The following is a 13,078-nucleotide window of genomic DNA, read 5'->3' on the forward strand; positions in this document are numbered from 1 at the left end:
AAAGGATTATTCAAGGGCCATATATCTCATTTACTTTTGAAACTTAAGTCCCTCTGAGATTGAAATAACACACTCTGAGATCTCTTTCTATGCAGGGAATAATTCTGTTATCCCAAAGCAGAATTTTTAAATATCCAAGCAGCACACCGGGTCATTGGTAAAGACCCAGTAGATAATTAACAGTCATTTAAGAGGTGGCTGCTTTTTAGAATCCTTCTAATATCTTTAGTCGCTGAAGTTTTAAAATGACCATCTGAGAAGGAGGGAACACCAGACAACTAAAACCACACACTTTTCTCTTGCTGATATGCCCCTAAATGTAGACTATGCTGTGTCCACCTTTCCAGGCTTCTGCATTTGTGGTTACATAGTTTTCGACATACTAGAAAGAAAGATGTTACGAAGAGTTCCCTGCTTTCAGCATTTTATAAGCTAAAAACCTAGTGATATGCAAAACATGGTGTTCTGTGTGAACTCAGAAGCCACGTGGAAAAGTCATTGTCTTGACTCTTGTCATTTTAGCAGAAGGTCTGTACTCTTATAGGTTTCTAAGCTAGAAGTTTGAGCTCCACCCATCTGTACACATGCCTGCAATGCACATATGAGGTCACCTTAGCATTTCAATATCCAAACCCCAGAGCTGCTCTGGCACCTGCCTGTGATCCCTATGCTAGGCAGCAAGGGTGCTAGCCTTCCTTTCCTTTGCAGCCATACTGGACTGTATTTTTGTTTCCATTTAAAAACACTGAATTCCAAAAGCCTCACTAAAAAAAGTAATTGTGAATGAAAATGTATAAGAATAATCCTAAAAGATAAATCCATATATTTTACCTGTTGAACTACTAATTTTGTTTTTTTTTTTAAATGGTGGCCATATATCTATACAGGTGTGTGTTTATGTGCATTTGCAGGACTCAGTGTATATGTGGATGTGCCTATATAAATATCTGTGTATGTATATAGAACATGAAGAATAAAGGATGATATTTGTTGATATGGTCTTATAAGTTACTGGCTCCTGTAGAATTAAATATAAAGTTTTATGTGATAAACTTGTGGCATACGTATTAGTTGGCACTTATTCAAGCTCAAAATCAGTTTGCTAAATTAGCATGATGAAGCAGTATCAAATATTCACATGTACTGATTTATCTAAGACTAATTGAAATCCAGACAAACAAAAGAATTGAAGTCCAAGCAAATCCAGTCTTACATTGATGGATAAATGTAAATACTAATTGATGTTTTTATTGTAAATTCTTGATGCTCAGTCAATAATCTGATCGAATGCAATGACATTTTCCTGTTGTGTGTGTATTGATGACTACAGTGATTATCAATCAATATTCACTGAACAAACTGATTTCTAGAACCTGAAGGTAGTTGAGTGTTATACTGAAATAAAAGTAGAAAGAGTCAAAGTGAATTTAATTGGAAGTTTTGCTGTGAAGCCAGACAACATGTAAGGCCATGCTGAGTGTTCCCTATATGCTTATAAACTGTTAAAATGTTTTTGAAGACAACTTACTGTGTGTGTATGTGTGTCTACATGAGTATATACACACTTGAAAATGCTTATTGACTGAAGTTTACTGTCTGTGTGCATTTGTGCCTATCTACATTGGCTTTGCCAGCTCCTCTAATTGTGCATGTTAGTGACAGCCGTGTTTGGTGGAACAAACCCACAGAGAAATAGTGTGGAAATCAGAGATATATGAAATTCATTATAACAATTGCCTGATACAGCATATTAAACTGTCAGCTGCAAAACATTTGTAATTTTGTGCCTGTAACATGTGTAAGGAAAACTAGAAAATCTGAGGCTCTCACTATAATTTTAAGGGTGCATGACATATGGTGTCTTTAAAAATGTATCTTATTGTATTAAAGGTGATGGATAAATTCTGAGGTAGTGTAAGTGAAGCATGAAACACTAGGTGTTTGTATTATATATGGCCACACAATATTTTTGAAGCCAGAGTAGTAAATATTCGAAGGTTAATAGGCAAAAAATATGGAAGTTAATTTTACTGTGATGCGTTTTTGAGGTGTTTTTACACATTGCCAGAGAAGGAACTTAGTTCCTGATTTTCCCCCATGGACTCTTTGAAACACTATGAATGTTATAAAGTTGCATTTTCTTCATAAAGGTTGCAGACCATTTGCAGTTGGAGTTACTTGGATGTATAGTCTCTCCTTTGGGGGAAAAATGCATTTGGTATCAAAATGGTTTAAGCAGCGATATATTGGGAGATACATTGCTTAATGCGATCTGCAGAAATCGGCAGAGATGAGAACTAATAGAATGTGTTATTGAACTATCCAGTGTAAAAGCTTCTATGCCTTTCTGCTGTAGTTCCTTGGAAAACGCTGTACCTTGTGTTTCACATGCGACCATGTTACTCTTTCCTGAACTTAACCTTTGTGACACTTAGCAGTTTAGCCAAACCATGTAATAAACAGGAAGAACTGCCTATGTTGTTCAGTGAGTTTCTTTGGTTAGATGCCGGAACTGAAGTAACCATGGGACAAGGGTTGCCTTTATTGTCTTGGACACAGCCCTCTTATGCTCAAAGTATCAGCAGGTGATGATACTAGACAGGCTACCAAAAAGTAGATATTGAGTATGAAATACTGACAGGAGAAACACAGTAAGGTTATCTGATGGGAAGCTCTATTTCAGATGGCATCATTGCGTTGGCAATATACCTCCCCCTCAGGGTTGCCTTAAGGGTGAATTTGCCAGACAAATTAGCAACTTGCTGGGAAAAAATTAAAATGCATAAAGTAAATCATACTGTCTCCTGGGATTAGTGGCCTTTTTCCTAAGCTCATAGAATTCTCAGAGAGATGTATATGGATATAGGCATCTATGTATATAGGCTACTTGGTTGTTTTTTTTTTAAATACTGGATAAATATATTCAATAAATTACAATTAAATAATGATAATGCCTTTTGTATCTCAACTTTATCTTAGGAAAAATAATCTATTTCATTCATAGTACTGTTTAGAGAATAGAAAACCCTGCCATTCAAGTTAGAAAAAATACTTTATATTGAATTTATAAAAGGTCATCATTACAGTTTTAAATTTAACATTTTTACTAGGTTTCTGTTGACCTTAATATTAATTGGCTGTAATTTTCTCTCTTTCTTGTTTCCATGGTAAATTCAGTCAGTAACCATAGCTATAACGGTACACCAAGAGGGAATTTCCCAAGTTTATGATTCCAAACTGCATCCATACTTTCTTTGTATAGCAGAGATTACATTTAAATGAAGCGAGTGCCCTGGGGAACTGCAAACTCTCCTCCTTAAAGACTAAAAACTCAACTTCAGAAGTCACTTTTTAACAGAATGACTCTAATCCATGGGGCACAGAGATGACTCCCTTAACCCCGTCCAAGCTGTGAATGTGAGGAGTAGCTCCCGGACCGTGGCTTTTGCTATACAGTGTAATGGGCTCTGGACACGGGTTCACAGGGCGGCTGTAGGGATCATTGCCTAATCATTCTGACTTTGAAGCAGAGGCAAAGGAGATGACTTGGTGTATCCGAGATTGAAGTGTAAGCACATTCTTTCACTTTGGAAATCTTAGCTCCCATCGTCTGTCTAGCAAATATATTATCTAAGATCTTCATTTTCAACAAACCCATTTCCAGAGTAATAGTTTCCCATCCTTTTAAACAACTTGACTGAATCTTTATGAATATTTAAATATTTATTCTTAATCATTAATTTGATTGTGTATCTCATAGTTTATTTAAGCTGAACCTCCAGTATCAAGAATGTAGACAGGGCCTGCCTTATTTCCAAGAGTGGGCCTCCATTAGTCTTTGCTGATTGGTGGCTCAGCCTTCTGTCTTAAACCACTTAGGTAGTAAATAAACGCATGGCTTTTCTGTATCTCATGAACTCATAGAACATAGAGTCTCCAATGTCTCACACAAACAGTAATGCTTTTAATGTTGCTATATTGGGTTGTCTTTAAATTCTCTGTAGCCCTAACATCAAGATTCTCCAGACAGTGGTTAGTCTGTGACGCATTTATTTCATATATTTCCTTTACAAAGATAATTCAGAAATCAAATAAGGGTGAGCACACTTGGTTTCTTGGTTCTATTTAACCCCTTTTACATCAAAGAATCATAACTGTCTGTCAAAGCAGATTGTGGAGATAATACCGTTACCCAGTCAAGGTTTGGTTATATGACAGATTTGTCTACACTGCTTGAGTCAATTGTATTGATTGGATATTTTCCAAATCTCGATGCAGTGTGGACTCCAGCTGAGTGACAACATTCATACAAATGGCATCAGTAACTCATAACATTTAAAAATGGACTGTTTCTTTGACTGCATGGTTGTTGGCTACATCTTGGTAAAATGTGGTTGGAGCTGTTAGCTCAGCTTTCTCACTTACTTCAAAAAGTATGCACCGTCTGTCCCCATCTGTTATGTGATCCCAGGCTAAATCACTGTGCATGCGCTGTGTTCTTACTTTGCAGGGTAGTGCTTTTAGAAAGGTGTTCTGTAAAAGCCTCCAGGTGTCAGCAACCTGCCCAAATGGTTCCCATTACATCTGCTGGGAGGTGACGACATATCAAATGTCATGGGCACCTCTCTGAGCAGCTAATTGTGTTAAACTCTAAAATAACCATGTGTTTGTTTCTTCTAAGCCCAGATGCCTTTGAGTTAGCAAACTAACTGAAATCGCCATAAAAATCTCACCAGCATGGACCTTCTACTGCGTTTTGCCTGCTTACAATGAAAGTAGGCAGAGAAACTTCATTTAGAGGCAGTCAGTCTCATGAATGCCTGTCAGTCGGTATGAAGGACTGGCTGATCTCATTAGATCAGTTCTAAAGTGCTTGTTACTGTTTTCAAGCCAGACATGCAAATCAAAATCAAAATCTTCCAGGAGAAGTGTGTGAGTATACCTAGGCAGGTTATAACAACCACCACAGGGAGCCATGCTGATTACTGTAGTACAACCTACCCACCCACCCCTCACTAGCTTACAAGTAAATGAGTCTCAGACTATGCTTATTTTATTTGGCTTTGATAATTACTGAGGCGTAACCCCTAATCTGCTCTTAACTGCTGGCCTGGCTACCTCCCCACCAGTGTACCCCAAATACTTGCTGTTTCTCTTGGTCACATGTTCATGGTCCATCTCCTCTCATGGTGACTTCCTCTTCTCCTCTCCTTCTTTCTCCTTTTTCTCCTCCTGTCTTCTCTCCTCCCTCTTTTTCTTTGTCTCTCTGACCCTCTGTCTCTCTCTGTCTCTAAGTCTGTCTCTCTGTCTCTCTCTGCCTGACTCAGCCCCTCTCTCTCTCTCTCTCTCTCTCTCTCTCTCTCTCTCTCTCTCTCTCTCTTCCACACCCCCTACCAGGTAACTCAAAACCCACCTACCTCTAATCCCTCCAGTAATTGGTTGTAGCCAATTTTATTTAATCAATAGAATATAAAAGTGAGAATTCACTTGTAGGCCTTCCAGTAAAGAATTTAGCATTACAATACACAGCAACAGAGCAAATCTCAGCAGATTACTAAAGTAAGGGAAGGGAAAGAAAAGGAGAGGTAATGAGTGGGACTATAAAAACCAGAATCCAAAAAGTAACAGTCTAGGAGAAAACAAATACCATTGAGGATGGCATTTAACACAAAGTGTCAGTGTTTGGTCGATAAAAACCAACCCATCGAACAGGAAAATGGGTTGACTTCTTAGTCTGGTAAAATGTTAAAACTTGGCATCACAAAGAAGCCACTGTGATCTTGAAGTGAATCGGTTCTCTATTGGGGACAAAGAAGGTTCAGTGCTGATCAGAATGCACTCAGCCAGTTGCTTTAGTTTTGAGTACCAGGCTTAAAGAGAGGATTGGCAGCTCTGCCTTGTCTCCAGGAGGGGAGAATCCCAGATCTTAGTCATGTGATGAACAAGAGAATGTGAGGATATACAAATTAAGAAAGCAGACCCAGGAGTCCCATTTGACTCCACAAACCTGAAGTTCTGTCTTGTGGAAATGGATTCCACTGGTTATCTACAGAGATGGGCAATAAGAACAGTGAATAGAAAATGTCCAGAAACAAAGAAAAGCCCTTTACCACTTTGCCTTGTTAACAATTAAGCTGCTGCCTAAGGAAGTGATGTGCTTGGTACTGGCTGCATTTGGACATGGGTCACCTAACCACCTCTCTGGAGTGAGGAGTCTGATCTCTGGGTGGAAATGGGATTGTAGAGTCCAGTTCTGCTCCTGAAATTCTTTAAATCCGTGAGGGACCATTGCCTTTGAAAGGTGTGCAATGTTCTGCATCTTATTTCTTTGGAAGAAAGAAGAGATAAAGCCCTTAGAAGGCCAATAGGTTTATTTTACTGCACTTGAGCTTAATAAAGAAAACTATAACTTTCCATTTTCAGAATACCCCACTTATACATAAATAAGCTTTTCTTTTAAAATCCTGGGTCATTTACTAGTCTTAGCCAACAGGGAATCTGAAATGGCATAGATTACATTTTCAAAACACACAAACTTAAGAGCTGAAAAAAGCCGAAGCAATTGTACATATCAACACACTTGCATTGACCCTACTCTTTAAAGATGGGAAATAAACTGAGCTTAGAAACTCTAGGGGACTTTTATTTACAAGGTAAGACAACACAGCTGGCAGTGTGGCAGACATTCATGACAGCAGACATTTGCCACTCTGCTGAAAATGCAAGCTGTTAGTCAATAAGATAGTCTACTGAATAGCATACAGCAAGTTTATGGAATGCTACATTTTAGGAGATGTTACCATGCACTCGGGTCTGCTCTTATTAACAGAAGCAACTTGCTCTTTCTTTCTTCCTTTCTTTCCTTATTTATTTATTTATTTATTTCTAAGTATATAGTCTGTGAGCATCTTTGCAAACACAGTACTATTTATTAAGTTGGGTGCTTGATGAAAGAATGTCTTTGGATTGTAAACTATGGAATAGAACATAAGACAGCACCTGCCACCTCCAACCCATGAGGATCTATATTATGCAGCACCATTTGCAATGCCAAGAGAAAACAAACAAACAAAAACAACAACAACAAAATAAACTCAAAACCCAGGGCTGGAAAGCCCAGAAGAGACATCCTCCAGCTCACCCATCTTATTCAGTCTTTTCTTTCTGGATTGCCACTGCATTTTGAATGATACAGGAGATAAGAATCTTGCTGTTCTGGAAAACACCACCTTCTCTTCCAGTGAAACCATGTTAATGTTTATTTTCTCCAGTCTGCAATGTCATAAACCTGCCGGGATTCAGCCTTCTGTACAGATATGATAAGTATAACATTTTCACAAACAGGAATTCTTGAGAGTCAGGCAAATGTGACTTTGAAGCTGAAACGTTTACAATGCCTTTGACACGGTGGGTTGTGATTCTGTACTGTTGTGCTTTTGAAAAGAAAAAGAAGAGAACCCTCTGTTTGGAAATTAGAATCTTTCCTCTGGGGTGTGACACACATATGTTCCTAGTCAGACAAAGGCTAGATAATGACTGATGGGCTCAGGTCACCAAGAGTATTGAGGGAAGATTTTTGTGATATGTGGAAGTTCAAGGCACATTATGCAGACTGCATGATATTTAGGGGTATACAACAACAATATCAAAACTTCTAGGATGTCCTATAAAGAAGAAAAGGTATCATTATTAGTAGAGTTCCCATTCTGATCTTGTCAACTGTCAACATTAATGAACTCATCAATGGGATATATCCATCTTTGTCCCTTCGTCACTCAGGAAATATTCTGTGGTATTTGCCTCAGATGGCCCTGGAGTGATTGCGTGGTATATCCCCAACCACATAAATCTGTTTTATGAAAACAAAGGTATTTGGGTTTTCTGTGCAGGAGGCTGTTGGGCATGAGCCACATAAAACTTCTCTGCCCTTTTTGTGCTCAGTTATAGCTGGATGGAGCGGGGTGGAGGTTGAATGGGAGACGGGTAAGCAGAGGAAATGTAGGTCAAGTTTGCTTCTCATCACCACTTCGTGATCAATGCAACTACAGCCGCTCTCCCTTCTCTCTGCTCCACAGACAGCCAGCACCATGAGCCAATGCCGCCCCCTCACCGCCTCCTGCTCCCATCAGGCCAACCAAGTGGATAAACCCAGGGGAACAGAAGGAAGATCTTTTAGGATGAGCTGTATTCACTATTTAGAAATAGCATAACTGTGTGCAAATTGTTTTCTCAAGAAGTAGGGGTGGAGACGGAAGCATCCATTGTTAAATATTGTTCCCAGCCAGTTCTAATATTAAAAATTTTCCCTCCCACTATAGTCAGAACCCTGTTTGCTCTCATGGGTCTTCAGTCAAATCTCTTTGTTTGCTCTCATGGGTCTTCAGTCAAATCCACTTGAATTACAGGAGACTCTTCTGACCTAGGCTTTAATTTTGCCTTTCTCTCAGACATGTTAAGGAACATGCCAAGTTGGCCTCATGTTTACTGTGTATCTTTATCTCAAAGTGAAGAGTAGCAAATCCACTCTTCTACTTCTCTCTTAAAGTTTTGCTAAAGCTGAGTTGTGCTGTTTTTTGTAGAATATTCATAACTAACTTGAGACACTTTTGTTTTTGTAAAAATAGAAAAATAGTAGATAAAGCCAGAATGACAACACATTTGAGACTCTCAGCATAGACCAGAAGATGGAGTGAGATGCCTAAAATCTGGCAAACTGGAGCTCAAGGACGCTGACTTTGAGAAAAGAAGTCTCGGGTGTCCAGTTTCTCAACGATTAGCCTCTCCTAGTCACTCATCTTGGGCTACTCGTGAGGGTGGGAATTGTGGCACTCATTAAATAGTCTTAAGACCTCCTTTTGCAAGTTTAAAGACCAATTTCTCCCTGGGATGGGGCAACACTAGCTCCTGAGATTCCGGGCTGGGTATGGTGTGTAGAGGCTCAATCATTCTGACCCAGTTTTTTTTTTATTTTTTTTATTCTGTTTCTGTTCCCTTCCAGATTTCTCAGCATGGCGGCTCCTCTACGTCACTTTCATCCACAAAAGTCTGCAGCTCAATGGATGAGAACGATGGCCCTGGGGAAGGTGATGAGCTTGGGAGAAGGCACAGCTTGCAGAGGGGATGGAGGAGGGGTTAGCTGAATTTACTTTGCAAACTATAACATCTGAGACACAATGGGTAGACAAACCTCAGCAGCTCCTGTGGGACTCTCACTGGGGACAGGAGTGGGTGATTCCTACAGGGGTTAGCACTCACTGTCTGAGAATGGGAAGGAGGAGGAGTTGGCCCAACTGAATCCTTTCACGTCCTCTGTGGGTGTGATACCTAAGAACACCAGCAATTGCCTACCTTTGTGCTCCCCTGCTCTCCTCCCTTTCCATAAATGAAAAGACAAATGTGTCTTGTATATGAGCACCCATAGGTGGGCTCCAACCTAAGGGAGTTCAATCCATAAAACTACATAACTTCTTTTCACTGCTGGTAACTCCAAAGAAATACTACTTGTCCCTTAAACTAATTAGCATTAGAATTTCTCCATGACATAAGGACCTGGATTGCTGAGTTGACTCTTTGCCAACTTGCTGTATGGTTTGGGATAAGCTTCTTTAGTTCTTCATATCTTAGTTCCTTTTTAATAGAAATGCAGATTATTAAATGTCACTATTCCCACCCCTGGGGATGGAATCAGGCTCAAATCAATTAGGGGAAACCATCTGTAAAAGTAAAAGTGTATGAGGATTAACCACTGTTAAGAATAAGCTCCTCTTGCTTCAAATGGAATGACTTGATATTTTCCCAAAGATATATCCTGTGAGGGAGACTCTGACATTAAGCAACACATGTGACTCCTATGTGACTTGTTTACGTTTGTCCAAGTTTGTAATTCAGCCATGTAAAAGCCTCTTTCACTCCAGTGTGCTACATTCACCCAGTGAAATGTGATGGTCCTTGACGAAACCTGTTTCCAGAGGGACCAGCTCCTTTATCAATAATTAGTAGAAAAACCCCAGATACTGTGTCTTGTGTCTCGGTGAATGTTTCCACTGGAAGAGAAGACAGATGACCTCTCCCTATTCCCCATCTGTAAGATAACAAATATCTGAAAAGTCACAGACAACTACTTTGTTACCCATGTACAGAGTCTAAGACCCTGTTATCTGGGAGATGGTTTTCAAATTCAGATAAACCACAATCATGTCTTCCCCTCCTCGTGGAGAAGGTGAAAATCCCTAGGTTGAGTATTTCAAACATAGGCAAAATCATGACTCTTCCTGGATGGGCTAAGAGAAGGGGCTTTGACTACATCATTCACTTTATTCTGGACATTGCTAAGGTAGCTTCTCGTGATCCAGGAGGGAAATGCCCTCCACAGTGTGGAGGCTGTAAAGACACTCACACTGTAGAGCATAGTAGAGACATGTATTTTAACTATACTATCTAGAAAAGCCACCCCAGTCATGCAGCCTGAGCGCTGTGAAGACAGCCCAAGAAACTGCAGATGAATTTCCATTCATCCCTCCCTAGTACCACATATGAAATATGAACTGTAAAACTTACCAGAACCACACCCCCCACAACATCCAAATTTATTTTGAGGGTAAAATCTCACTTTATGAGGACATGTTATGAGAGGCACATAGTTAGGAAACTTACTAGGATCCTATCCCATTTTGCACACAGGTTGCCTGGGGGAGAGCTGAGATTTATAACTTTAAAGCTTGTACATTTTACAGCCCAGCTTTAAAGGGTTTTTAATACCCTCGACATGTTAAAGGTGATGCATCATGTTTATGTGACCCAAGCATGGCTTATTTAATTTTATAGCCTTGGATATTTAAGGCATTATTAGCCATTTGTAAAATATTTCAGAGTACATTTTCAGAGGGATAACATGTTATGTTATTACAAAAACTGTTCTGCCCACAGACATAATAGATATCAGGGTTTAAACTCGACATCTGTCATGCAGGTTGCTTGGTGAGAACATTTGTCTAAAATCTGCTTGCTGATATGAGGGAGGGGTGGCCAGCAACACTTAGTGCATAAAGAATTTTGCAGAGATTTCCATTTTAGGACAGTGTCAAGCTCAGTGTCTAAACAACCGAACCTATTCACACTTTTACAATGTAAAACTGCCCAGAGTCCCTCCAGAAATGTCTTTCCCCTCTGTCCTGTACACAAATATGTCATTTCTCTGAACACAATGGGTATTCAGTGGGGGCTATTGATCAAACTATCATGAAGTGCAAATGCAGGATTTCCTCCTGAGTCCCACTGAAGCAGAAACATGCGTTGCAGTGGTATGGGTCCAGGTGGACTCAACAGGTTTTCTTTTAATTTATCGTTTGCCTTGGTAAAGTCCATTGAGTCTGTATGAGCCTGCGGGGGCGGGGAGGGGGCTGCCCGTCTTACTTCTGAATCAGCTCCAGTCTGTGAGGAGACAGTTAGCAATGTATCTTAAAAACAACATCTGTGGCCCCTTCTCCATCAATAAAGACACACTAATGATTCTTTCAGAAGAGTCTGATGAAGGTTTCCAGATTCCTGCCACAATAACAGAGAGATACAAAGTTGGAAGAACAATAGGAGACGGAAATTTTGCTGTTGTCAAAGAATGTATAGAGAGGTGAGTGGGGGGCTTGTCAGTGTGGTAAGTTAAAGAAAAACTTGTCTTTCATGCTTTCAGACAGAGACACATATGGCTTAAGTTAATGTCTCAACCCGGGAGACAAAAGAGTAAAAAATAATAAAGAAAAACAACCTAAGAACAGACTTAGGAATGGGATGATGTCTAAAAGACTTCATATAAAGGCTTTGATTTTTACTTAGTGTATTCAGAAAGCTTTCCAGTCTTGTCAGGGTAAAGTTTTTATATTATTTTATGGAGAAGTCATTTTGAAGGTCTCTTCAGGAATGTTTATTTATAGGATTTGATCTCTCAAATGTACCATCATCAAACATATAGCACATTAACCTTGAAAGGTTTTTAAATGCATGTGTGCTGAGTCTACAGAAATGGTATTTGATCTGTGAAAATGTCTTCACATGGATAAACTACAGACCCTGTTGTTTTAGACTCAACGTCATTTCAAGCTGTCCTCAGACTCCCCATCCTCCTCCCTCTTCCTTCTGAGTGTTAGGAATACAGGCATGCTCCCATGCCCTGTTTATCTACAAGTTCTTGATTACTGCTCAAGGATGGTAGCTGGTGGCTACCAAGTAGAGAAGTGACGGCAAATACTGCATCAGTCTAAATGGAAGTGACCTCAAACAGCTCAGTGTCAGACTCGGAGTTCTTTTCCAGGCAGTTGCTTATGTTCACATCTGTATAGCTGGCATCTTCTCAGACCTGTGCTGGAGGCATTCAGCTCTTTTGAGGGGATCCCTCTGGTTCTCTAGAGAATGGCTTTAATGAAGCATCTAGGTTTCCCTACTCCTAGTGAGTTGGACCTTCCTTGAGTTTAGGAGCCTGTATCTCTGTCCTATCTCATACCACTACCTAGAGAAGGCACCTCAGGCCAGGAAACAGATAAGGACACAGAAGAGCCAGGCCTGGCACTTCTCAAGAAAAGTGGATTTGAGCCACTTAGAACTGGAAGCCTGCCTAGGGTATCATGCATCACCAGGATTCTTAGTTGAATCAGCATCCACTAAGTACTCCCTGCACCCCAGCACAGCCCATTCCATAGGGCAAAATCCCCACAAAGTGACCCTCATAAAGCAGCTCTCAGATTTCACTCCTCTCATTATTCCAGCTGGACTAGGATGCTCACAACAGCATAGCAACCTACTGTTGCTATGTTACTTTGCATGAAGTAGGTAGAGTCATGAGTAATGGTGGTATGAAAATCTCCCCTCCCCTTCTGTAGTCTGCAGCCCCTGCCCATGGAATATTGCCTTCAATTGCCTGACTGCCAGACACAGAAAATATTCCATTATCATCTTGGGCTCCACCCCTGCTGAAATAGGACTAACCAATATTTACTGAGGATCTATCTATTCATGGTCCTTAAATTATAGTATTCCACTGAATTACATTGATCCAATTGGGTCAACATTGCTGCCCCCATTTTATAAA

At 40.1% G+C, this 13,078-nt stretch overlaps 1 protein-coding gene across 1 annotated transcript in view; it reads left to right on the forward strand.

Moving 5' to 3' along the window:
* Dclk1 (doublecortin like kinase 1) overlaps positions 1-13,078 on the forward strand; it is a 281,860-nt gene that overhangs the window by 220,130 nt on the left and 48,652 nt on the right. Inside the window, exons 7-8 of the mRNA XM_028763452.1 lie at positions 8,999-9,083; positions 11,518-11,626. Of these exons, the coding sequence (XP_028619285.1) occupies positions 8,999-9,083; positions 11,518-11,626 (194 nt within the window). The remainder of the gene's footprint in view (positions 1-8,998; positions 9,084-11,517; positions 11,627-13,078) is intronic.

Source organism: Grammomys surdaster, unplaced genomic scaffold (genome assembly GCF_004785775.1).
Source record: "Grammomys surdaster isolate TR1022 unplaced genomic scaffold, NIH_TR_1.0 139, whole genome shotgun sequence".
In the NCBI taxonomy this organism is placed as follows: Eukaryota; Metazoa; Chordata; class Mammalia; order Rodentia; family Muridae; genus Grammomys; species Grammomys surdaster.